At 30.3% G+C, this 27,061-nt stretch overlaps 7 protein-coding genes across 8 annotated transcripts; 5 read left to right on the forward strand and 2 right to left on the reverse strand.

Annotated features, from left to right (window-relative positions):
* Positions 1–5,296: 5,296 nt before the first annotated feature.
* Positions 5,297–7,501, forward strand: OCT59_005255 (uncharacterized protein). Its single transcript, XM_025314113.2, has 5 exons — positions 5,297–5,484; positions 5,875–6,352; positions 6,432–6,563; positions 6,633–6,945; positions 7,022–7,501. Exons 1-5 carry the CDS (start codon positions 5,385–5,387, stop codon positions 7,031–7,033), a joined length of 1,035 nt encoding a protein of 344 aa, XP_025185914.1. The 5' UTR covers positions 5,297–5,384; the 3' UTR covers positions 7,034–7,501.
* Positions 7,387–9,482, reverse strand: OCT59_005256 (uncharacterized protein). The gene is made up of 8 exons (XM_025314112.2): positions 9,062–9,482; positions 8,863–8,980; positions 8,688–8,789; positions 8,529–8,614; positions 8,346–8,456; positions 8,183–8,276; positions 7,659–8,114; positions 7,387–7,444 (listed from the first exon to the last, which is right to left on the reverse strand). Exons 1-7 carry the CDS (start codon positions 9,208–9,210, stop codon positions 7,884–7,886), a joined length of 891 nt encoding a protein of 296 aa, XP_025185913.1. The 5' UTR covers positions 9,211–9,482; the 3' UTR covers positions 7,387–7,444; positions 7,659–7,883.
* A 723-nt stretch (positions 9,483–10,205) lies between these two features.
* OCT59_005257 (uncharacterized protein) lies at positions 10,206–13,252 on the forward strand (the record flags this gene model as incomplete). The annotated part of the gene is made up of 16 exons (XM_025324500.1): positions 10,206–10,317; positions 10,401–10,583; positions 10,671–10,708; positions 10,771–10,813; positions 10,890–11,112; positions 11,189–11,315; positions 11,539–11,609; positions 11,679–11,747; positions 11,820–11,902; positions 11,973–12,059; positions 12,135–12,266; positions 12,352–12,473; positions 12,543–12,646; positions 12,711–12,750; positions 12,818–13,136; positions 13,212–13,252. The coding sequence occupies 16 exons, from the start codon at positions 10,206–10,208 to the stop codon at positions 13,250–13,252; spliced, it is 1,794 nt and encodes a 597-aa protein (XP_025185912.1).
* On the reverse strand, positions 12,102–15,278 carry OCT59_005258 (GTPase Ypt5). Its single transcript, XM_025314111.2, has 9 exons — positions 15,097–15,278; positions 14,931–14,955; positions 14,648–14,706; positions 14,511–14,571; positions 14,392–14,419; positions 14,230–14,295; positions 14,031–14,153; positions 13,865–13,958; positions 12,102–13,773 (listed from the first exon to the last, which is right to left on the reverse strand). The coding sequence occupies exons 1-9, from the start codon at positions 15,167–15,169 to the stop codon at positions 13,658–13,660; spliced, it is 645 nt and encodes a 214-aa protein (XP_025185911.1). The 5' UTR covers positions 15,170–15,278; the 3' UTR covers positions 12,102–13,657.
* Positions 15,279–15,367: 89 nt separating this feature from the next.
* OCT59_005259 (uncharacterized protein) lies at positions 15,368–17,843 on the forward strand. Of its 2 annotated transcripts, none has more exons than XM_066138250.1 (4): positions 15,368–16,038; positions 16,132–16,315; positions 16,382–16,970; positions 17,186–17,843. In XM_066138250.1, the coding sequence occupies exons 1-3, from the start codon at positions 15,661–15,663 to the stop codon at positions 16,891–16,893; spliced, it is 1,074 nt and encodes a 357-aa protein (XP_065997409.1). In that variant the 5' UTR covers positions 15,368–15,660; the 3' UTR covers positions 16,894–16,970; positions 17,186–17,843. The 2 variants fall into 2 exon arrangements, with proteins under 2 accessions (XP_065997409.1, XP_025185910.1); XM_025314110.2 differs by having other exon boundaries at positions 16,382–16,889; positions 17,339–17,843.
* A 512-nt stretch (positions 17,844–18,355) lies between these two features.
* OCT59_005260 (uncharacterized protein) lies at positions 18,356–22,174 on the forward strand (the record flags this gene model as incomplete). The annotated part of the gene is made up of 8 exons (XM_025324499.2): positions 18,356–18,420; positions 18,555–18,673; positions 18,826–19,674; positions 19,743–19,970; positions 20,052–21,130; positions 21,201–21,419; positions 21,493–21,579; positions 21,656–22,174. 8 exons carry the CDS (start codon positions 18,356–18,358, stop codon positions 21,917–21,919), a joined length of 2,910 nt encoding a protein of 969 aa, XP_025185909.1. The 3' UTR covers positions 21,920–22,174.
* A 231-nt stretch (positions 22,175–22,405) lies between these two features.
* Positions 22,406–26,898, forward strand: OCT59_005261 (uncharacterized protein; the record flags this gene model as incomplete). Its single annotated transcript, XM_066138251.1, has 15 exons — positions 22,406–22,470; positions 22,620–22,629; positions 22,720–23,013; positions 23,175–23,271; positions 23,345–23,433; positions 23,514–23,891; positions 24,069–25,101; positions 25,184–25,351; positions 25,424–25,536; positions 25,614–25,751; positions 25,830–26,031; positions 26,105–26,220; positions 26,292–26,375; positions 26,442–26,579; positions 26,650–26,898. The coding sequence occupies 15 exons, from the start codon at positions 22,406–22,408 to the stop codon at positions 26,896–26,898; spliced, it is 3,174 nt and encodes a 1,057-aa protein (XP_065997410.1).
* Between the last annotated feature and the right edge of the window lie 163 nt (positions 26,899–27,061).

Raw genomic sequence — 27,061 nt, forward strand, 5'->3', positions numbered from 1 at the left:
TTTTATTAAGCTAACTCAAATACTTATAAAATTATAAATATTTTTTAATAGTATTAATTTTTGTTTTTATACAAAAGATTATATATACATTTAATAACTCATTACATTAACTGTTACATCCAGTTACCTTAATTCAAATACCCTCACAAGTTTTTTACAATTGAATACAAAAGAAAATACAAGAATATAATGAAGATTATTATTATTTTTATTTTTAAAAGTTTCTCCAGTCTATAATAAAGATAGTGAATTTACAAATTACATAGCTAAAGAAACGAAATGTTATGTTTGGGGAATTTAGATTTTGACAAATGACATGTTAGGATGTGTATTAGGAGGACGCTGGCTTGAATACTACGAAATCAGACTTTAAGGTAGTAAGAATGGAAAAGGGGAAGGATTTTTTGTTATTTTTAATTTAAGAAACAAAGTAAAGTTTCTTTTCGTTATTTTTTTTTTGTAGGACGCATAATAGGACGCCAGCTTGAATATGAAACTGGACTTTAAGGTAAAAAATGGGGAAAGGAGAATTTTTTTATTTTAAATATGAGAAACGAACTAACATTTCTTTAATTATTTTTTTTTTTATAGGACGCGTAGAAAGGGGATGGAGGAAGGTGATTTTGTTAGAACTAAGATTCTTATCTTGGTTTATTTATTTTTTCTTTTATTTTATGGAACGGTTTACTAACCGTTCCTTTCTTTCTTTTATAGGTTCAGGTGGACTTCTGACGAATGAAACCAAGATTCGTAAGTATTCTGAATTCTGGTTTATTTTTATTGTTTTTTATTATTATGAACGGTTACTATCCATTCTTTTTTTTTGATTTTTATAGGATCGGTGGGCTTTTAAAGAACGGAAAAACCCAAAGATTCGTAAGTATGAGTACGAATCCTTATTTTTTTTTATTTTATTTTTTATTATTATTACGAACGGTTTACTAACTGTTTTTTCTTTTTTTTATAGGATCGAGTGGACTTCTGAAGATTAGAAAAAGGAGAACTAAGGCTTATAAGTATTATATTACGAACCTTAGATTTTTTTTTTAATATTATGAACGGTTTACTAACCATTTTTCTTTTTTTTTTAGGTCTCGGATGGGTTTCCTAAGAACGGAAAAAGGAAACCCTTTATTAAGATTCGTAAGTATTCTATCTTATAAATCTTAGATTCTTTTTTTAATGTTATAGAACAGTTACTAACCATTCTTTTACTTTTTTATAGATCTAGGATGGGCTTCTGAATAACAGAAAAGAACTAAGATTCGTAAGTATTCTGAATCTTAGTTTTTTTCTTCTTTTTTTTAATATTATGAACGGTTACTAACCATTCCTTTTCTTTTTTTCATAGATTTGGGTGGATTTCCAAAGAACCAAAAGAAAGAACCAAGATTCGTAAGTATATACGAATCTTGTTTTTATTATTATTATTTTTTTATTATTATGAACGATTACTAACCGTTCTTTTTCTTTTTTTTAGGTCTCGGGTAGGTTTTCGAAGAATGGAAAAAGAAGGCCAAGATTCGTAAGTATATACGAATCTTAACAGATTGGTAAGTTTCGAAGTTTCACTTCGAAACTTTTTAATTAAATTAATTTTTTTTTATTAATACTTTTATCTTTTTATTGTAGGTTGTATTTCCTGGACACGAAGATTGGTAAGTTTTGAAGAATAACTTCAAAACTTTTTTTTGTTCCAGAGTATTGAGTTAATTTAATAGACTTTAGTATATAGATTGTTATAGTTTAATTTAATGTATATAGATTGTTATAGTGTAATTTAATAAAATAATTTGTTATTCAATAATAATATAAATAATAGTAAAATATTGATATGATGTTTATTATCTTTAAAATAATGTATATCGTAATGTATAGGCAATAAACATTTTGAATTGGTGATGAACATCGAATATTGTAACATCAGTAGTAAATTGCAGGGTCCGATGTTCAGCGTTTCTTTATGATGTACATCAAGTGGCCAATGTACATTTGATGAATATTTTTTCCGTGACTTCCTGATGAAATTTAATAAAAAATTATAAAATTTTATTTTATAGAAGTTTTATTTTTATATTATTCTCATAAAGTTAAATTTTAAGATTTTTGAGCTAATTATTTTGAATACTATACAGTTTTAATTTGTAGAAATTTGTATAATAAAGTACAGTAATTATATTATAGTATTATATTATACTATATAAACTCTTACCATACAGTACAATTTAACTGATAATTTCAATTATTATAAAGTTATTTACTTTGAAAAATATTATATTTGTTTATTTTTTAGTAATACAGTAATAATGAAAACTGAAAAATAACTATAATTAATTTATGTAAAATTTTAATTTTAGATAAATTTATAAAAATAAATTATTACTTCAATATTTTTTTTTTTTATAATATAAATTTTTTATAATATTTATATATTATTTTATATATAATAATAATTGGTAATTTAAATTTAAAATTCAATGTAGAATTTTTTATATATATTTTAACTTTTGCCAATACTTAAGCTTATATATTAATTTTAATTTTTTTTAAAAAATATTGTTTGAACTCAAATAATGAATTTGAAGTATTTTAATATAACTTTTTACTTTATATATATCTAGTTAAATATCATGTATTTTGAAGTTAACCATCCTTAATATGATAGTTATTAAAATAGCATTTTCTTATTAAATTTGATTATGGTGAAGTTGCAGATTCAATTTTATTAATCATGAAAATTAAAAGAATTTTACTGCAGATGTTACTACTAATAATATGAAGTACAGGGATTAGTGTAAGTTAAACTGCATCATGGTAAATTAATATATACAGTTAGGCTGCATATTTTAACAAAAGGTTATAATATCCTCTTAATGTTTTCTAAAAAAATATTGGAAGTTTCAAAATCCTGTTCTTAAAGTCACTACTTGCATATTTTGGGAAAATGGTCTTGTTTTAATGGTTATTCTATAATATTATTAAGGATATAATATGCTTTACTAAGGGGTATAATACGTTAGATAACAGGATGAACATGCATTATATTACAATATCGATCACTTACCGATCATGATATATGTGATACCACATTAAATTTGAAGCTTTATTCCAAACAATAAATGTTCTAACAATTTATGTAAATTATTTTATTTAATAGTTTAATTTATCAATAATTTAATATAAAAGTATTGTGGCAAAATAAGATGTGTTTCCAAAGTTAGATTTTACATCAATTTTTCAATAATTAATATATATGCTATATATATGCCAATCATCTGCTAATCTGACTTTGAAGCCTCAGGCAAAGCCACAGATCTTTAGACGAAACTTGAAACTTTTACAGTATTCAAAAATCAATGGCTAAAATAAATATGGATAATTTTTGATAACTTAAAAGTTATTATTAAATAAATGGTTACAATTATTGTAAAATTAATATATGTCTGATATTTGGCAAAATCTTTATGAATTATTTTAAGAACCAATAAATAAAATAAAGTGAATAAAATTGAAATTTTATATATTATTATGTAAAATTTGTGAAAAAATCAATTCAACGGTATTTTTTTATGTGATAATATTGGACAAGTAATTGGCAAAATAATCAGCAATATCATGATAATATGGGATATCCAGGATTTCGCTTACTTATAAGATAGGTCACCCAGGTCTAAGGTAAAAATTATATATAAAATTTTTTGCAGATTCTACTATAAAAGGAAATTTTATGTTATATTGTTATGATTTTTTTCCTTTTTAGCTAATTAACCAATAGAATTTTAAAAAAAAGTAAGGTAAAAACTATTAGTAAAGGGCCAATTTTCTACAGTGACCTTTATTATAAATAAGCGAAATCCTGGATATTTGTCTTATTACGCTAGATGGTCTATCTAGATGGTAAAATCAAGTGTACAATATCTTTGTAATAGTAGACCTTCTGAAATGGATTTTAAATCAACCATAATGTTTCTGAAATGCCAGTTATATTAAGCAGTTTTAATGATTAGTAACCACCTTAAGGGGTGAGTCTATATTTTCTTAGTACCTTCTGTTCAGATGATTACTTTTATACCACTTGGAGATTTACAACTGTATTATTGGTAATGGCCTTTAAGTGAGACCTTATACCTAACATAATAGTATGGAAATGATAGTCCATTGCAACTGATGAAAGTCCTTATGTTTAGGTGGTCAGGGGTGGATTAATATAAATACTGAGCCATCTTTACCAAAATATGGATGAAGAATGAGTAGGAGGTTCTATCAGGTCTAGATCCAAACCTATACTTGCATGCAAAAAGTATGGGATGATAGATGGTTCATAAATCAGGCTTATTAGTCATGGGATGTCTGGGCTTTGCCTGGTCTTCCTGAGGCCTTCCTGAGTGTTTCTCATCTGCTAACAGCTCTAAGGCCACATAAGTGATTGCCTTAGCCCTGAGAAAATACTACAATTAAATATCATTTATTTTCCACAAATACAAAATAATGTTTTCCAAACTTTTCACAGATGTAAAGCTTATAAAATTACATCAAAAGCAAATAAATATAATGGTTTTTTTGTTACTGCTACAGTTGATATTTTTAGTCTTGTTAGATAGCACAGTTAAAGCTATATTTTTTTTTTTGGCACACAATTTTACTACCGCATATCCCTTGAGAGAATATTTCGAAATATGATCATATGTTCATAAAAACGATAAAATCAAATTTAAGGTATTTTCGTCAACTGGTGATCATCGTTTTCATATTCGAAATTTAATAAAATTTTTTATAAAATTACTGATAAATGATCGGTTTTTAGTTTTTTTTGATATTAAGAGAGAAACATATTATCTGTTATTGCGAAAGATAGTATTATCTATATAATATAAAATTAATACATAATGACTTGGTGTAGTTCTTGACCCACCACGCGGTGCTAACTTATATATTTACAATAAGGGGGTCACTAGGACCGATACTTTTGCTTCAGGGAAAAATTGTTTAGTCTACGGCAAAAAATGCATTTAAATCGTTGTGGGCCCTAAAATATTTCTGACTCTACATTTAATAAAATTTTAAAAGAAGGCAAAAACGCGTAAAAAAATCTATCTATAGTTGGGAGAAAAAATTGCCGAATACAAATTAATCGTAATCGACCAAATATACAAATTGGTTAATCATGAATAATAACCAATAAACAAAGCTTATAATTTGTCTTACCTGAATCAAAGATATTAGTTGATTATTTACCTGATTGGGGCCCACATTTAATTTCCGTGGCCTTTTTCTTTCTTTGCCCTTTTTTTTAAATACATTGTATTAATATTTAGAAAAATTTGTACAAACGTTTCTTTCATCCTCGACCATATTTTGTCTTTTCCTTTGACTTCAAGCACAAAATGTCCGAAATTGCAGACAGGATAGCCGCTGCTCGCAAAGAAGCAGAAACTTTAAAAGAAAAAATTAAGATGAGGAAAGATACATTAGCTGACACGTCTCGTATGTACTTAGAGATTGTTTTTGATTTAACTTTTAGTTGATAGTTGAAAATCTTATTTCGAATATATTTATTTATTTGGATTACCTTTATATATACGAGGATATATACGAGGATATTTTTGAATGAAACCTATAGAATAAGTTTAGCAAAAAAAAACTTGGTGTTGTGATTACACATTATTCAAGATAATTTTATTTCAATTAATTAATCAATAAACAAGGGATAAATAAGAAGGATTAAAAAGTAATTGATATCCAATAATATGAATTGAAATAAATTAGTGAATTGCGGAATCTTAAAATATTAGTTTAATAATAATTCTTTAAATTTCAAAATATATGACAAGTTCTTTGTTCTCATATTTCTTTTTTCCTTTATTGAATTTATAGTGAGAACAATGGCCGCTGAAATCGAACCTTTACCAAGAATTGTAATGAAAGTTCGTCGTACCCTTAAAGGTCATCTCGCGAAAATCTATGCAATGCACTGGGCTTCGGATAAGCGTCATCTTGTATCTGCTTCACAAGACGGTAAACTCATCGTATGGGATGCTCCAACAACCAATAAAGTTCACGCTATTCCCCTTAGATCCTCATGGGTTATGACATGTGCTTACGCACCATCTGGTGCTTTTGTTGCTTGTGGTGGTTTGGATAATATTTGTTCTATCTATAACCTAAAGACAAAAGAAGGTTCCGTTAAAGTTGCTCGAGAATTGGGTTCTCATACTGGCTACCTTTCTTGCTGTCGGTTTCTTAATGATAGACAAATTTTGACATCGTCAGGTGACATGTCTTGTATTCTTTGGGATATTGATGCTGGAATGAAAATATTAGAGTTTAATGACCATACTGGTGATGTAATGAGGTATTTAAATTTACAAATATTTGAACCCAATCAGATTATTTCTTATAATGAATCGACGCTAAACAGTGAAATTTTTTAGTTTGTCTCTTGCACCTAATCAGCAAATATTTGTATCTGGAGCTTGTGATGCTGCGGCTAAAGTTTGGGATATCCGAAATGGTCGCTGTGTACAAACATTCACAGGTCATGAATCAGATATTAATGCTGTACAGTAAGTAACTTTTTTTTTGGATTGTGCTTTAACAATAAAATGGGTCAAAAAAAATTTTTTATTTCTTAGATTTTTCCCTAATGGAGATGCATTTGGAACTGGTTCGGACGATGCATCTTGTCGATTATTTGATTTACGTGCCGATCGAGAATTAAATCAATATACGCATGATAATATTCTCTGTGGTATCACTTCTGTTGCCTTTTCGATTTCTGGTCGTCTTCTATTTGCGGGTTATGATGATTTCAATTGTAATGTTTGGGATACATTAAAAGGTGAACGTGTGGGTGTTTTGGCGGCACACGAAAATCGTGTTAGCTGCTTAGGTGTATCAAGTGACGGTATGGCTTTGTGTACGGGTAGTTGGGATTCATTATTAAAGGTAAATTATATTTAATTTTTTTTTATTATTATTTGATAATATTATTCATTTCAAATATTTAACTATGTTGATATAGGTTTGGGCTTGAACAATAAGTTTACGTATAATTAAACGATAATCTAAATAATCTTGATATCGAGTAAATTGCTTTCACTTAATGGGAGAGGCCATTTTTCATCAACGGAAGGGGAAACATTCACTTTTTTATTTGTTGATAATCGACAGCATTCACGTTTGTTCATTTTCTATATATTATATCATAATTTTGGGATTGAATCATTTTTTTTAAAAAAGAAAAAAAAAATTTTTATTATAAATTTGTTATTATATAACTTTATTGTATTATTGCTATTGTTTTTTTTTCATTTATTGTTATTTTCTCTTCCTAACTAATACACATCTGGCAACATTATTCAAATTTCAAAATTGTTACTTTATATTAGAATATATTTTATTTTATTATTTAAATACCTTTTTTTTTTATTTTGATAATGAAAAACTTACCTATTAAAAACAAAATAATAAAAATAATGTTATTTCTGTATTATTACTATATAAAAAGGAATTGTAATAATAAATGGACGATTCAATAATTACAATATTTTTTTTTTAATAATCGGTAATATAAAAATTAAAATAATCACAATTAGATTTTTAGCTAGCCTTACTTTAATATGCATTAATCAAAGCGATTTAAATGATACAATACTTACGAATTATTACCAATCTATAATTATAAATTGCTCCTAAATATTAAAAGATTATTTCTTTTAAAATGAATGAAAATTTGCGAACGTGCAGATATGGAACAGCAAATAAATTGAAGAGATGATCTTGTACAATTATGTCTAAGGTTATTTACAGCAAACACTCTCAAATGTCCAAACGAAACAGCCTTTGATTCGTTCTTATGATTTTATGAAGAAAAATTTGATATTTTAAATATTTTTATCCATTATCTCCTTTTTGCTCTTTTGTTTCTGTTTTAATCTAGGATTAATATTAATTTTATCCCACGGCCTGTTAACATCGGTTTGTATTCCGACTTCGTATTTGTGAACGAAACAATTTGGGTTGACAAATTTCTCCGTATATTCATTATAAACTTCATCGAATATTATTTGTCTGTCTTTGATAAGAGACTGATATAGCTTGACGAGAACCTTCAACTGTATAAAAAAATTAGTATAGGAATAACAAGTTGACATAGAATAGCTTATAATTAACTTATATTTACTTGAATTCCAATGATTACTGCCGCTGGCAAAAGATAAAAGTAATTTTCTCCGGTCAAATAATTAAGAATCAAAACTTGAGCTGGAGAATAATAACTAAATAGAAGTTGTAGATTTAATTTAACTCCAAAATATAAACAAAAATAATACTGCATTCATAATTACCAGAAAAGATCTAAACAAAAACTAGAAGGACACCACATAGTTATCACCCAAACACACTCACTGTTAGGGTCAAATCCGGGATGTTCAAAAATAACTTGTAATAAAGGGTAGCTAAAAATTCGTCCTCTTAATTAAAATGAAAAATCATCTATCAAAAAAAAAAAATCATTCAAAATAACTTACAAAAATTTACCAGGGTATCTTTCTGCCCATGCTGGTATAGGTTCACCCACTTCTTGCATTTGAACATTATTACTTTTTGGTCGGTCCTAATAAGAAAAATTAATGAGTCACAAAAAATATAAAGAATAAACAATATCCTTAAACTATTGAATTTCATACATTTAAGCGATGCTCAAAGAGATGATAATTTTTTGTGGATAAATAAACATAAATAGCGTTGACCATGCTTAATGAAAATAACGTCCATTCACAAAAAGAAAGCTGTAAATCAAAGTGAAATTATGAATTGACGATTCAGCCTAAACAAATATTTTTAGAAAGAATTCATACACACCCAAACTGCTAAAGAACTGCGAAATGGGTTAAGTATAGGATCATATTTTGGTCCATCAAACCAATGTCCAATCCGCAACACAATAGATAAAGTATTTAGGCCAATAGCTGCAAACCAGCTATAATAGCACAATGTGTTATTAGTGAAATCGTTCTAGTCGCGTAAATAACGTTAAGTCAAGCGAATTAAAAAAGCACACCTAGAAGCCTGACTCCATTCATCCCAATCTTTCGTATTAAAGTCCTCCTCAAATCTATTAATACGATCCATCGGCCAACTTTTAATTCGTTCCCATATTGTACGTGATCGAATTATTCTTGTTCCTCCAGTTCCTGACTGCTCTGGCATAATAAAAATTTATGAAATTATATAAATGAAGGATTATGAGGTAATATCGTAATTAATATGTAATTCCACTCTGTTGTTATGAGTGTTCAGAGTAGCGTTAACCGAAAAATTCTGCCAACTATATCAACTAGTAAATTAGTTTCTGTGAACTAATGACTAAACTTGAGATATTCGGGAGAATATAAAATAAAGTGGTCGGGAAAATGCTTGTGTAAAAACTAAATTTAAAATAAAGAAGGAAAGAAAATAACCAATGAAAAAAAACTAGTATTGGAAGAAAACAAATAAAAAATGTACAGTTAATTTATAAAAAAAGTTGCTGACGTCAGTTGATCTTGATAAAAATCGCGCCTTTTTTTATCACATATTTTTTTGTATGTATTACAAACTTTTTGTTTTTTTCGCGTACTTTGACGCAAAATTTACCTTCTTGATTCTCCTCGTGTGACTAACCTGACTCGCATAATTGCACATGCACATGCACTATGAGTGCACTATGCAGATAAAGAAAGTAAGGTGATACAATCCAAGAAGGTTTTTACGAGATGTTTTTTTACCTTGTCTTTATCCCATTAATGGTGAGATGTAAAATTACCTTCTTGCGTTATTATCTTGACCAAATTTACTATGATAGTTACAATTTAATTTATACTTGTCAAGAAAGTTGAGATGATTCAGATCAAGTAACTTTGCCGGTGAGATTCGTAATCAAAGTAGACTTCAAAATCATATAAAGGATAGGTAATTTGTAATTTATTTACTTTTATACAAAGAAGAAAAAAATTTTTTCTGTTTGAGCATGTAGTAACGATTAGCCCACAAAGTTAATTTTTTCATGGTCTTCAAGTCTTCGGTGAATGATCTTTTTTTAGAGTATATCTAAGAAAAAAGTTCGGAAATATTTAATGTACAGTGAAAATATATCGGGTATAACATTTTGCAGAATTGACAAATGACAAATTGTTTCGCATTTTTTGTAGATTAAAAATTTTAAAATGGAAAATAATAATGAGACAGAACAACGAGCTGATGCTACGAGTTCTGATAACAAACAAACTGAGATTTCAAATTCTTTTCCAGTATTCAAAGCTCCATTACCAGTAAATTGTAATTAACCCCAATTGGATTCAATCTTCGCAGTAACTCACTTTTATCAAAATTAATCGGCTTTGATTTGGTTCAATTATTAGTAAAAGAACGACAACTAAAGCAGCAGCAGCAACAACAGCAGCATCTACCAATTCCTCCACCGGTTCCGTATGAAAAACCAGAATGGAGTGATTTACCAAAAATCAACTGTTCTTTTGAAATAATTAAGAATGGTATTAGTTTAGAATTTATAGACTTTCCGTCAAAAGAATTTCTTGTACTCGGTACGTTAATTGTCTTGGATTTGTTCAAATGTGAATTTGAAAAAAAAACATCCGGCATTTGTAATAATTCGAATTTAAAACATGCAGGGCGCTTGCCAATTTGTGATATTGCAATGGAGCATCCGGTACACTATAATTTATTGATTTTTTGTTTAAAACATAATTATAATAATTTGTGTATTTACAGTCTATTTCTAGATATCATGCTATTATTCAGTTTAATAGTAAAGGTAAAAATTCTTTATTGAAAAATTAAATTTTTCGTAAATTGATGGAATTTGTTGTATAATAATGAAAATCGAATAGGCGAGATTTTCTTATATGATTTGGATAGTGCACATGGAACTATAATAAACAAACAGAGAGTACCATCTCGACATTTTACAAAACTTCGTGTTGGTGATCAGTTGAAGTTTGGAGAAAGCACTCGGACATATGTTTTATTAGGACCCGAAGAACCACAACCGGAACCTATACAAATTTCTAAGCCTATATTAAAATCTGTAGGAGAAAATAGCAGTGTTACTTGGTTAGTAAGAATTATAAACGTTCATGATAAATATTATTTAGACCTTAGATTTACTTTGTGTTGGATTCTACCTTAGGGGTTTTGCAGAGGATGCAGAAGACGAAAATGAGATGAATGTAGCAGCCACTAAAGAATTATGGAAACGCGACGAAAATGCCTATTATTACAAAGATCCAAAAAAGGCTTTAAGAAATTGGCTTGAGGTATTTACAAATTTAGTACATGGCACACAAAAAAACGTGAATAATGTGAAAATAGATTTTACAAGGGCAAATTTATTCTGAATCGGGTTTAATCCTAGACCCTTAATTTGTTTAAGTATTCGTCTATGAGCCTGAATCCCGGTCTATTTTAAGGACACACTTACGAAAATGTCTAAAGTCACGTGAAGTGAGAAATATAATTTACTTATATTTTTTTATTTAGAATCGTGGTTATGATATGGAATTCGAAATTGAGCAAGAAGGACCAGGACACTCACGTACCTTTACTGCCAGGTTTATATTGATAAAAATCATGTTTTCCATTTTCATTGTTCTCATTCTAACAAGTTATAATTACTAAAGAATCCGGTTACCAGATGTTGAAGATGCATATGGCCCTGTTTATGGTTTGGGAAGTGGTTCAAAGAGAAAGTTAGTGATAGTTTATAGTATAATTTGCTTCTTTGAGGAAAATGATTAGTTGACAAAACAAAATTTTTTTAGGGATGCTGAAAGACAAGCAGCCATAGATTCTTGTGAGAAACTTGATATGCTTGGCCTTTTGCGAGCAAGCCATGATGAAGCTTGTATGTACCAGTGGTGTTACTCTCGCCTCTTTAATTAAATTTATTATTATTAAAACCTTTTTTTAAATAGCTGCCAGGAAGAAAAGAATGCGCGAATTGTTAGGCGATGATGACAATGATGATGATTATGATAGTTTTTATGATCGAACAGGACAAGGTAATTGAAAAATTTTCTATATCGTATTCAGAAAAAGTTATTAATACGGGTTTTTTTTGTAAATTTTAATTATAGCTGAACGTGCAAAGTTACGTAAAATACAACCACAAAAAATAGAAACATATGAATCATTGACAAGGCAACGAGAGGAACTTACAATTAAAATCAAAGAAATTCAAAGCAAAATATCTAATGCTAAAGAATTTGGTATTTTTGTTAAACTAAAATTACAGCTTATTATAATATTATACCTCTTATTTTTTTTTATATTTACTAATATTTTTAATAATAGAAAAGTCATCCCCCATAATTACAGCTGAAGATGATTTAGATTCTTACATGAATACAATAAATAAAGATTTAAATAACGAATCAGTAACAAACTTGGAAGCTACACTACGGGACTTATTAAAAGTATATACAAAAAAAATAGTAATTATTCATTAATTAGTTGTTAATAAGTAAAATTTTGTCTCTTATTAGCAAGATTTAAGGCTCGCTAAACTCATCGAAATTACGAAACCTCTTGATATCATGCAAAGTATTTCGATGACGCCATCCCCTTCAAAATCAAATATTGCAAACAGGTATGTTTTTACAAGTATCTTTCGAATGATACCAAACATTCTAATAATATGGTAATTTTTCAAGTAATGCGACTATTGTTGAGCCAAAAATTAAAGTGAATGTGGTACGTATGCATAAATAAATTGCTTTCTTTAAAAATCAAGTAATGAATTCCATTATACATTTCTTAGGAAAAAACACAACAGGACACACCAATTTCATCATCAAATGAATTTAAAATTCCGGTGTCAATTAATGTTGAACATATTGATGATGATGATCAATCTCTAATTGTACTACCATCGAAGAAGTCCTTAAACAATGAAATCTCACAAAAAAGAGAAAATTTTCCAGATAAGGAAGAAATTAATGATGAAAAGGAAAAGAGGATTAAAACTATGATACCGATGACACCTCAAGAATATGAAAGAAAACAAAGAAAAGCCGAAGAATTAAATGAACTTGAAATTGAAGAGGCCATGGCTTGGGAACCACCTAAGGATCAAACAGGTACAAATTATTAACAAAGCTTTCATCGTTACATTTAATAATAATTTTTTGATTTTTTTCGTTTACATCTACAAGGTGATGGCAGGACAGCTTTGAATGATAAGTATGGATACTAATGACTAGTCAAATATGAAAGTGTACTTGGTGATTTATATTACTGCAAGAATACAGCAGTATTAGCAATATTAGGACCTGTTTGCGCTGCATTGTATATAAAAAAATTTTATAATTAAAGATTGTCTCAGTTGGTTTGATTTAGAAATAATATATGTCAAGGAATAATATTTTAAGAGCTTAATCTTAAAAAACAATCAAGTAAACTATATCCAATAAAGCAAGAATGAAATATATATATAATAAGGAACAATGTCAAATAAATCAATCTAAAAAAAAATGAAACTTATTATAATTGTTGAAAATATAACAAGAAAAATCAAGAGAAAGTAAAAAAAAAAAGAAAATAAAAAACTCAAATCAAAGTTCACTCTACAATTACGACTGTCGTATCAAAGAAAAGTTCATTAACATGAGCAGTTATTAGCTGGTGTAGGACTTGTCAAATCGACTCCTCTTTGTTTCAAGCCAGAACCTCGTCCGCGTGAATTAGCAGCTAATTGTTCAAGTGGCATTTTCTTCGCTTTAAAGAAGCATAAAAGAAAAAAAAATCGTACACATGAAACAAAGCTTAGAGAAATATCTAAAATCAAATAAAAATTTAATATTCATACCTATTGATGTAAATAATTCGTTGACATTAACAGCTGTCTTTGCGGATGTTTCAAAAAACAAAAGACCGGTATCTGTCGCATAAGCCTGAGCCTCCTTTTTAAGGTAAAAATGATTAGTAAATTAAAATCATTAATATATTTATTACCAAGTTAAATATATAGTTACCTCAGAATCAATGGCCCGGCGAGCATTCAAATCACTCTTATTACCAGCAAGTGCAATGACAATATTCGGATCAGCTTGTCTTTGCAATTCTTTTACCCATGATTTCGCTTTATCCAGAGAAGACTGAACAATAATTTATATAATACGGATTAATCGTATACATTATGATTAATAATAAGTGAAATTTAATAATACATACAGGTTGAGTTATATCATATACAACTACCGCACAATTTGCATTTCTGTAATACATTGGCGCCAAGCTCTATAACGCGTATGAGAATATTTCTGGTTAAATTACTTATACTGTAACATTTTATACACGTAAAAACACGAAATCTCGTTTCTCCAAAAATGACACCTTATAACGTTCTTGACCTGCCGTATCCCTAAAAGGAAATTCGATACGTGTAAACGTTTTGATTAGCGTTTGCAACAAATCACATGAGTATGAGATATAAATACAGATATTAAAATTACCAGATTTCAAATTTTACCGTTGTATTATCATCTAAACTAATTGTCTGCGTGAGAAACGCAGCTTTCGGCACAAATAAAATAAGACAATAAATAAAACCTTTTTAAAAAAATAAAGAATATGTCATTATAAATCTTACCTCCAATAGTACTTTCCCTGTAGTCATCGAATTGGTCTTTAACAAAACGTAATACCAAGCTAATTGAAACATGAAAAAGAACACAAATGATTAATATTATTAACTTTGTATTTTCCGATTACATCTTAGCTTGAAATGCTATATCGTCCAAATCTCCAATATAAAGTGTATGAATATAAACGGTATAAAAACTGGGTATATAAAGAAAATGAGATAATTTCTATCGTGTTGAAGTTCATTCAACGAAAATACTCGCGTGAATATCCCTAATACAAAAACCAACCTTGATTTACCGACTGCTGATTCGCCTATAGAGTTACAGAGTAAAATCAAAAAAAAAGAAAGTACGTCAATATAGGCCAAAAAGCCAAAAACAAAAAAAACTGCGAAGGTTTGGTAATTGATGCTTACGATCGTAAGCTACTGTGTCTGCTGAAAATTTGCCATACCTAATAAAACAAGCTTGAATTGGTACAATTTGCCAGAAGCCTGAGCGTTTTGTCTGTTGTTTGTGGTTGACATCACAAATTATTTTATCAAATGTAAAAGAATACTGTCAGGTATTATATAAAGAATAAATAATATATAAAAAACAAGTGTACTATGATATTTCCAATAGTCATTTGGTGGTTATACAATGTAGATTATATTGAATAATAGAATTATATTGAATCGGCGGCATTCGGCATCAATACATGTGCGCTAAAACCAATATCTATCGTCATTAGTCATTTCATCTTCTTTTATCTGAAAAAACATAAATGCCTTTGGGGCTAAAACGTCGCAAAGAATTTTTATAACCATTTTTTGTTTTGCTCGATCTAAAAAAACTACAAAAAAAAAAAGGTTAACTAATATCATATTTATTCAATAAATAATAACAGTTCGAGCAAACTCCTTATATATAGAAACCAACCCTCCTGAAAAAAATTGCAATCGCAGCACCAACCACTTTTTCTTTTTCTTTTTTCTTTACCCCAAATAATTTCTACTCAACAAATTTTTTGTTTATAATGTCGTCTTCTATATCACCTTTTTATCGTCCCGGAGTTTTTCCTGCGCTTTCCAACCGCCTCCTTTCAAGTGCTTCCCAAACCCTCCGACTTGCTATTAACCAGCAAATTTATATAAAGACTGTTTATAGTAATCCTTTACGGGTTACTGGTCTACCCTTGACCACTACAAAAGGTTTCACTTATTTGATAGCTGCGTCTTGGCATCCCAAAAGAAAACGACAGACTGTAAATTCTATATCAGGTGGTGGTCACCCATGGTGGAAAGAACGTATGAGAGCGGGTAAAGTTGATGCGGGAGAGGACGCTTTTTTCTATGTTGGGACAAATAACGGTGTAGCCTTAGGAGTAGCCGATGGCGTTGGTGGATGGTCTCAGGTATATTATATTTGTTTTATTGTACCTCAAAAGTTCTATAGTACTTTTTTTTTTTTATTGATGTTTACGTAAACCTAACAATAAATATAAAAGATGGGTGTAGATCCAGCAAATTTTTCTTGGGCATTAATGGATAACGCTGCAAGTGTAGCAAAAGATAATGCGCCAGATCTATCACCTTTTATTGCTCCATCTGGTTATGATGACATATTAGATGCTAAACAGATACTAAGTGGAGCGTTCGAAAATTTGATCAAGAGTGGAAAAGTCAAAGCAGGTGATGTGGCTTTATTTGTTAATTTTATTATGAATTTAAATATTTAATTGTATTTCTTAATTTTAGGAAGTTCAACGGCCTGTATTCTTTCACTATCCAAATCTTCAGGAATCCTTAATGCAGCTACTTTGGGCGATTCAGCTTATATTTTAATTCGTAATGGTGCACTATTATACGAATCTCCATCACAACAACATTTCTTTAATTGTCCATTTCAATTAACCATTGTACCTGAATCGTACCCTAACCAAAAGCTCTATTTTAAAGACAAGCCAAGTGATGCTCAACAAACTAGCCATCAGCTTCAGGATGGTGATGTTATCCTGCTAGCTACTGATGGCTTTTTCGATAATGTATTTGCTGATGAAGCAGTTGAAATTGTGAATAGAGAGCTTCATGATGTTATGGGTCATGATGGTATGGTTCGTGAAAAGGACCTTGAAAATCTTCGAACTCACGTTAGAAGACTTTCAAGAAGATTGACGGATACAGCGAGACGATTTTCCTTAGATCCAAGAAGAATTAGTCCTTTTTCACAAAGCGCAAAACAAAATGGAGAAATTAGAATCGGAGGGTAAGATTTTGTTATAGTAGATTTTTTGGTTGGTGTTGGGCTTGCATATTTTGTGATTCTTTTTGTAGGTTTACTGGTTTGGCGGGTAATATTTCTTAGAGGTTGCCTCGGGAAGCTACAATTTACCAACATAGTCAAAACGTCTTCTTACTTCTGAATACAAAAAAAAAAATTATTCAAGAAAGAAGTTGGAACTATGAAGAAGAGTATAAATATTTTTTTGTGGTAAATTGCGTACGTAGGTTTGTTTAAAAATAATGTGAAATTTGTTATTTAATTCATCGTAGCTTTCCGAGGCATCTTTCTGCTAGCCAATTAATGTTTGTTGTATTGGAATCTTCATTTGTAATATTCTTTTCGAACGATTTCATTTACGATAATTATTTGTGTTAAATTAGGTGTCTTAATTCTATCAAGTTCTAATCCCTCACTTTATTTTCAATTTATAGTAAAGTAGACGACATTACCGTACTAGTGACGTTAGTACACGCAAATTCATGATCATTGTTTTCATCAAAGGTAAAGAAAAAAACAAAATTACAATTTAAGAAAAAATTTCAATGCATTAAAGAAAGTCAATTAGCGTATAAGAAACAAAAGTATTATATCATACCCTTTTCAATACAATGTGTTTTATGAGAAACGTAAAAAAGAAACAAAAAAAAATTAATTTCACTTAGTATTTGTATTTATTACAACAATTTATTAAAAAATTTTCATAAATTCAAGGACAATTTTTATTTTTCTCTTTCATCTTTAATACTTTTATTCAAGATCCTTTATTAAAATTATTAAAATTTACAAATAACTTACTATAGTACATATTAATATTTAAGCTTGCATTAAAAAAGAGCAGTTCTTTTTTTGCTATTTAATATTAGTATTTTTAACTGTTATGAATAAATGTATTTACTGTATTATTTAAAATAAGTTCATTTTGCAATAAAATAAAATAATAATTATAGATATTTGGCAGGAATTCATAATCACCTCAATAAAATTTAACTGCTAACTAAATAAAGCTTTTCATAAATTCAAAAAGGAAAAAATACTATTACTCGAACTGCTGACGGTGGGGTTTGAACCCACGCATGCTTTCGCATACCAGATCTTAAGTCTGGCTCCTTGGACCACTCGGACACGTCAGCTTGTGAACGGATATACTTCAAAATTATTTTAATTTGAATAAATTTTTATAAGAATTTGATTGGACAATCATACTATCCCAGTTAATCACTAAACAAAACGGCTTATGGTCTAATAAAGTTGGGAAGGACCCGCAGAAATTAGCAAGTTTTTAAGAAGAAATTTTTTTGTTCCTTCTTATTTCCTTTAGCTCAAGTACATTATCTGTTATATCCATCCATCCGACTTTCAGATACCGTACTTTGCTTCTTAAATTATCAATATTTTAGTTTCTCAAGAACTCACCTTTGTGAACTTGAGAAATAGCTGTATACTTAATCATGTTACTTGACGACACATCTTCAAAAGCTTTAAAGAAATATCTTAGCCACCACTTGGAACCAATGTACGACTGATCTTCCTTTGTTTGCTTTTTAATGTTTCATTTCGTATTTGTTAAATACTTTGTAAAAGGATCAGCTTGGGAGTTCAACTCAATTGTGCTTACTTTAATAAACTTTACTTTCTTTTTTTATAAAGTTGCGACGCAGATCCAAAGGTTTTGGCCGACTATGTTATTGCTCTTTTAAAACATGACAAACCTGATCAAGATCTAAAACAACTATGTATAGACCAGCTTGACGACTTTCTAAGAGGAGGTTTGTTAATCAATTTTACCAATTTCTTTTAATTAGTTCGGGTGCGCTAGTATTTTTACGCCTGCGTAGTCGAGTTTGTCTGTTGATTCACTTATTCATTATTTATATTCATTCCTTTCTTAATTATTTGAAATTTATTATTTAATTGATAGAAACCGGACCTTTCGTTGACAAATTGTTTGATGCTTTAGGTTCACAAGAATATCTCAGTGATGCATTAACCACAGTCCAATCACAACAGGAACCAATTATAAATGCAAGCGCATCATCAAATAATTCAATTGAAGGTAAGCCAACAAAATCTCAGGATTTGACACCAGAAAAAGTTGATAGTCAACCATCAAAGATTGGGGTCCGGAAAAGAGAAGATAGCGAAGCATCGGATGATGACGACGATAGAAATTACAAGCACAGGGAGAGAAGTGGCGAAATTCGAGATGATTATCGTCGTTATACCGATCGATCTTCCAATTTCACGAATCGAGAGGACGATAGAGACTCAAAAAATAAAAGATTTCGTAGTAGCGAAGGTATTCCCACTGGTCCCGCATCAGGAGGATCTCAGTATAATAATAATTTTCAAGATGATCGGTCTTTCAAAAGACGACGTGATGAAACTGAAGAGGAATTTCGTTCAAATAAAATTCCTCGTAATAATTCATTAGGAACTAGTCAACCTATATCTGGTAGTGGAAACGGTTACGTTTCTAACAATGGAATGGGAAGCGTTCGACGTCCTGATTTTGAAAGAGAAAATCGGCTAAATAGAAACTTTCCTTCTATATCGTCTGGTTCTCCGGGTTCAAGCATAAGTTCTGGTCGGTGGGGTAATGAGTGGGGCAATAATGGAATGAATACTCCAGTTAATGATCGTTTTGACGATAGGAGAAGGAGGTTGAACGAACGTGGAGGTGGTAGAAGTGGCCCTATGGTTGTGAACCGTGGTTCCGGGTATTCTGATGTTAGGCCTGGAAGACGTCAACGTTGTCGTGATTATGATGGTTAGTACTTATGATATTTCGGTTTATATCTGAAGTAATTTTACTTATTATTTTTAATTCAAACAAAGAAAAAGGATATTGTATGCGTGGCGATCTTTGTCCTTTCGACCACGGTGTAGATAGAATTGTTGTTGATGACGTTCCATTGAATAGGCCATTCGATATTATATCGCCAATGGCTGGTAATCCATTAACAGGACCAGTTGGTATAATGAATGCTGGTGTTCCTTCGAGACCACCATATTTTATGAGTACTGCTGGCGTTCGAAATCAATATGATCTTGATCCAGGATATTGTAAATAAATATTTTTTTCTTTTCTTTTTTTCTTTTTGATTTATATATTTCATTTTTAATAATCTTCTTGAAATAATTTAGCCGGTCAAACATCAAGATCAATGACCCCAACTGCAGATGCTTATGATCCAGAACGTGCCACATTATCTCGTCCTGAAGATTTGATTTCAGTGATCGAGCCAAAGGAAAATGAAATAACACAATCATCTCCCGAGACTGTTGTAACTGAACCAACTCTCTCATTAACATCGGCACCCAGCGTTCCACAATTCTTAGATTCGAGTGTTGGTTCCTCTGCTACGAGAGGTACTACATTTAGAGGGCGCGGTCGTTCTCGTGGAAGTCGTGGTGGATTTAATACTAATAATAGATATGGTACTAGTGCAAACAAAAATGCGACGTTGGTTGTTGAAAATATACCGAAAGAATTCTGTAATCTTGACAAAGTGAATGAATTCTTTAAAAAATTCGGTACCATTACAAATATCAATATTGATATCAATTATCTAAAAGCTATTATTCAGTTCAGTAATAGTTCTGAGGCTTATAAGGCTTATAATTCTCCAGAACCAATTTTTGATTATCGATTTGTCAAAGTATATTGGCATAAAGAGAAAGAAGAACCACAGACTTCAACTTCTACGGTAACAAAACAACCTGCTTCTCCCGTAAAATCAGAACTTCCTGCTATTACTCAAACGGATCTTTCACCTACAATTAGTGCAGCTGAAAAGAAAGAAGCTGAAGAAAAAGTCAAAAAACAAAAAGAAAGTCTCAAAGCAATGCTAGAGATTCAAAAACAAAGAGAGCAATTGATCAACAGGCAGATTGAAGAGCAAAAAAAATTGATGGAACTTGCAAAAAAGAAAAATGTAAATTCTAAAAATCGGGAGGAAGTTCTTAAAAGTTTGAGCAAAGTTTCTGAAGATATTAAGAAAGACACGAATGTAGCCGTCCGAAAACCTTCTTTGACTGGGAACATTCATCCAAAAAGTCTATTGGAAGAAAAAGAAAGGGAACAGTTAGATAGGGAACTTGATATTCTGAGCAAAATAAATGAAAATAGTGCTGCAAATGAGCCATTAACTTCAGCAGCAACAGTGACAGCAACATCATCATCCACAAACACACAAGCAAGCACTGAAACTACTAATCTTGAGGTAAGTAAGAGTGTTCATATGGACTTGCTTAATAGTATTTAGATTTGCTAATAGCAATGTAACTATTTAGACGAATACATCGACTGCTAGCTTAAATAGTTTTGCCGAATCTGCTATGTACCGTGGACGCGGGCGCGCTGTCTTTTATCGTGGTAGAGCTCGTGGGCTTTGGCCTCGAGTTCGTGGTGGTGGTGTCATGCGTTCCTACAAACTAGATAATCGTACCACAAAACTTTTACTAAAAGAGGTCCCGACGGGATCTACTGATAATCTTCGAAATTATTTTCAAGTAAGCTGCTTTTTTAAATAAATAAACTTTAGTTTTGAATTACAATTTAATCGTTTTTTATAAATATTTTTAGCAATTTGGGGAAATTGAAACTTTTACAACTGCAGAAGAAACACGAACAGCAATTGTACAATTTAAAAATAGAAAAGATGCTGAACAGGTAATTAATTAATCTTGTATGTGTTTTCTTATATTGTTATTAGAGGATTAACTAATTGTTACACTACACTATTCAGGCACTTGTAAAAGGTTCCAATATTCCTGATGTTGGCCAAGTACAACTGACGTGGCATACGGAAATAAGCCCTGTTACTCGTCCTGTAGAGGTGACAACAACAACGGCTTCTGCTTCTGATAATGTTGCTGAAGCAGCTGTTGCTGTAACAGAATCTCAAACAGTCGATACTGAATCTGCATCAGCATCGCGTACTAATGTTACAACAGATTTTCAAGCTGGCGATGATGAAGATGATGAACGAGAGCGTTCTTGGAAACGATAATAATTGTATACATAACTCTTAAACTTTGTTTTTAGAAATTTAAAATAACGTGCGTAATCTTTATACTATGATAATTCAAATATTCATTTCAAAAGATCTAGAGTTAGTTCAATTTATTTCTCGTTACTTTTTTTATCTCACAGTACGATATCCTTTTTATTTTTTTTTCTCTGATTTGTATATATCCGTGAATTTTTGTAATTTGAAATTTTAAAATATTGCAGTTTGTTATTGCGAAAACGCTCTCTAAAAGTATTTATCAAATATTAGTAAATTATCTTTGTGATTAATATTTGTAAAATCATTAGTTTATATTATTAATCTACTTTCTATATTAATAGATATAAAGTGTAAAGTTTACAAGATTCGGAAGATCAGAATCTGCAGCCATTCTTACCAATATCATAATTAAACAATTAGTTAAAGCCATTATAAACAATTAAGGTTACCTAAACACATCTGGTGTGTATTTTTAAAACTGAAACAATGTTCCCTGATACACAACGTTGTGATGTCCTAGTTCGATTGAACTTTTCGAAAAACGTTTTCTAGTTCGTGCTACTGTACAGATAGGTTAAGCTTGAAAAATTATCATAAGTGCTAAATCGGATTTATAAAGCAAAATGGATCTTGCATTATTAGCGAATCAAAAGATTTAGTGCGACCATCGGCTTTTATTTTTATTTTTATTTATTTATAGTCATTGCCAAGTAAAAAATAGTAGAATAAAGAGTATTGTCGAAGATTTCTTGAATTTCAATCGTTAAATCATAACATATTTCATATTGGATTTCCTCAAGGGAAAGCTTGGCAAGCTGGGTAACCAAGTGTCGACGAACGGAGGTGCCGTACAGTCTGAGGAGAGGAGGTCTAGTGATAGTTATCATAATGTCACAAATAATGAGAGACCAATCTCAACAAAGTTTGAAGGAAAGAAATCTGATGCTTCATATTACAATCAAAACAATAGTTCAATGTCAAGTTTACATAGAAAGAAAAAGGGTTTCGGAAATAAGATTATTGAAATAAGTAAACCTACTGAGTTTGAACATGGAATTCATGTGGAGTATAATACTGAAAGTGGTAAATTTTTGGTCAGTATTAATTATTATAGAGTTTTATTAGGTTAAAGTGATCGATAAAGCTTTGTCTTAAGTAAAGCTACAGTTGTTTCTACTATAAGTTTTAGCGAATGAATTATAAGTTAGTCGAACAATATTGAAATTGATTGTTTTAATATACAATATATTTTTAGGGTATGCCTGATGTATGGTCTAGCACAGTACCAAGCGATGAAATATTAAATACAAAATATATCAATCCTAACCTTGTCCCAAGTCCAGGTTCTCCTGGTAAGTTTATTTACTAAATTTAGTATTAAATTTCAAAGGTTAGTTTTGAATTAATTATCCACTTATTTTTTAGATACAACTGAGATCACTGGTAAAAAAATTGGACAGCCTTATAATTTTAAACATAATATTCATGTAGATATTGATGAAAATGGTTATTTGGTATGTAAATAAGTAAATTTAAAATTTAATTTCCAGATTAAATATTAAAATTCGAGCATTAAAGTGACTATTCGACATAGGGCCTTCCTCCAGAATGGAAAGCTATGCTTGACTCAGCCGGTATAACTGAAAATGAAGTACGGCAACACCCAGAAGCAGTTCGAAAAATCATGCAATTAAGAGTAGCGGAGGAACAAAAAAGGTTAAATAATTCGATTACACATCAACGATCTGTTTCTCTTGGTTCTCCTCATAATATACAATCAAATGGAGAAAGTTTTCGACCGGCATCAACAACACTAGCTAGTTTACCTCCACGGAAATCTTCCATTAGAAAATTTTCAAGTCCTTCCTTAAATGGACAATCAAATGGGTCAAATGAAAATTTTAGTGGATCAAAGCATACTATAATTCCTCCTCAACGAACAAGTTCAAGTGGATCTCAAAAATTTGCGAAGGTATATTATCATCCACATAAGTGCGGACAATCTTCTGAATCTCTAGATGTATCAAAAAGTTGGGATATAATACCTAAAAGGAAAGGTTCTGATGGGTCACAAAAATCAGGAAAAGAGTCAATTATTTCTATAGATTCAGTAAATTCATCATCTATAAATGTTAATCTCTCTTACAAGGATCCTTTATATACGAATGCTGCAACTTCCCCATCATCATCAAGAGCACTTACTAATTCTTCATCAGCAAGAAACAATCCTGTACCAGTTCCGCCAAGAAGAGGATCAAATGTTGCAGTTACATCTCCACCTCCAAAAGATTCAATACAAGGAGACAGACCTTCATCGTCCAGACCTTCGTCTCCTAGGCCTTCATCACGTGAAAGACCTACTTCTCCCATACCATCATCACGGGGAAGGCCTACGTCGCCTGTTCCATCCTGGGATCGTGCGACTTCACCAATTCCACCACCGAGAGAACAACGAAAAATGTCAAATGGGAACATATATAATACAAATTCTTTAATATCAATAAATAATGATGAAATAGTTTCTGCACAAATACTTAATGTTTCATTTTTGCCAAGAGATAAACCCACATCTAAATTTATACCGCCCAGACCTACATCCCCTAAACCACCACCACCACGTAAACTTTCTGGAACTCCCGTTACACCACTTCCGTCAATCCATAAAGTAGGGCCTCAACCACCACGACCTGATCGGCCTGATCGACCTAATAGCCAACGAGTAGAATCGAATAATAATCCTCCTATATCTACTAAAAAAACATCGAGCGTTACGTCGATACCTCCAATATACTTAAATAGTCCAGGTTCACCTCCCACACAATCTTCACAATCTTATGATAATTATTCATCAACAAGGCGAAATTCAGACAATTCTGGAACTGTTGTGTACAATAGTCAAGACATTTCCAATAAATTAACTTCAGATCCTTCTAACAGTTCATCTAGTTCTATAATTAGTACTAATTCATCAAAAGAGTCGATCAATTCTAATAAAGAACAAATTATTTCAGACAATTCAACGCTAAATAAACATTTAAGTGATACGTATAGCGTAGATGGATCTACAAATGATGCGACTTTAAGTAAAAAACTAAAATCAGCTTCAGATATAACTTTAGAACCATTGGGAATAACGGACACTTTTTCAAAACCTGACAAGCGATCAACACAGAATGATAATGGTTCGACACAAATATATTCTTCTTCTTTACTACTACTTTTCTCCTTTTTACAAACATTTCTTCATTGTATTATTAAATGCAGAGAAATCACGATCATCAAAATATTCTGAAGTAATACGGAAATGTTCATCACTTTCAGATATAAATCGGTTATCAAATCTGTCTAATGATTCCAATATGGAAAATGAATTTCCTGAACAGAAGTCTGTTGTTAATCCCGAAACATTGCCACGGGAAATTAGACATCTTGGTATTGTATTTTTTTTTCCTTAAATTGTTTTTTTTTAGTACTTAAATATATATATATTTTTTTATTGACTAGCTGATATATTGGAAACGGGCGATCCGGGTCAGATTTTTACTAATTTAAATATGATAGCTGAAGGTGAATCTGGTAACATATATGCGGCAAACCAAAATAATTTGAAAAATATGGTAAGTATCTTAATTTCCTAAATTTTTTTATAATTCTTGAACTAAATTTAATGATATTATTTAAATTAATTTATTAGGTTGCTATCAAAGTCATACCACTTATTAACACTAATAAATTAGAAATATTAAAGAACGAATTGTCTATGATGAAAAAAAGCAAACATTCAAATATCGTTGAATATATTGGATGTTATTATAAATCTGATTCTATATGGGTCAGTAGACTAATTAGAGTTATACACATTTATTTATTTAATTTATTTATTTATTTATTTATTTATTTATTTATATAGGTGGTTATGGAGTGTATGGAAGTATCACTTGCAGATATTATATCAATGCATTCTGACGGACCCAGGATTAATGAGTTTCAGATAGCTCGAGTTGCTCGAGAGATATTAAAAGCTCTCACGTACCTACATAGTTTAAATCGTATTCATAGAGATGTTCGTAGCGATAATATCTTATTGAATGCTAAAGGAGATATTAAACTTGGTAAGAACAACCTAACTCTTGAAAAACAAATTAAAATATATTGATTTTGTTAATATTTTATAAAATACTTTAGCGGATTTTGTACACTCTGTGCAATTGACGGAAGAACAACCTTATAGAAACTCATTAATAGGTACACCTTTTTGGATGGCTCCCGAAGTCATAAAGTGCAATAACTATGATACGAAGGTTTGTGACTTTATATGTTTAAGTAGAGTATAATATCCGTGATTATTATTAAATATGTTACCTTTTTACAGGTTGATATTTGGAGTCTTGGCATATTGTTAAGAGAAATGGCAGAGGGAAGTCCTCCATATATGGAAGAACATCCACCATTAAAGGTAAAATAAATATTTTAAGAATTGTGATTAATCTATTATACAAAATTAAGTTACAATTATAAATAGGCCATAGAACTTATTGCTCGATACGGAGTTCCAGAATTAAACAATCCTGAAAAGTGGTCCGATACATTTAAAGAATTTCTTGCAGAATGTACAGAAATTGATGCTGAAAAACGAAAATCAGGGGAAGAATTGCTTAAGGTATTCGACATTTGAATAAAAAGGTTTCGTTATAATAAATTTCTAATACGTACTTATTTTTCTTTATCAGCACCCTTTCTTAGAACATGTATCTACAAGTGGAGATTTTGAACGTATGATAAAAGAATTTCGGCTTATTGAAGAACAAGATGCTGAAGAAATGGATGATGGCAAAGGAGAAAATGAGGAGGATGAATCTACACTAGTTATAACAAATGAACAATCAAATCAACAAAATAAAATAAATTCAGAAGAATATGAAGATGATGTTGAAGATTATTATGCGGACTTTTATATTAATAGCATGACAAATTTTTAGAGATTATATTTATTTAACAGAAACATTTTTTCAGTGTCATATTTCTTTTATAGTTCATTCTTTTATTTATTTAAATTATTTTGAGGATTGTATTTTTTAAAAATAGTTTCTTTAATTACCCAGACGTGATATTGTGTGTGCAATAAATCACTTTTTTTTTTTT

Source organism: Rhizophagus irregularis, chromosome 13 (assembly GCF_026210795.1).
Source record: "Rhizophagus irregularis chromosome 13, complete sequence".
Taxonomy (NCBI): Eukaryota; Fungi; Glomeromycota; class Glomeromycetes; order Glomerales; family Glomeraceae; genus Rhizophagus; species Rhizophagus irregularis.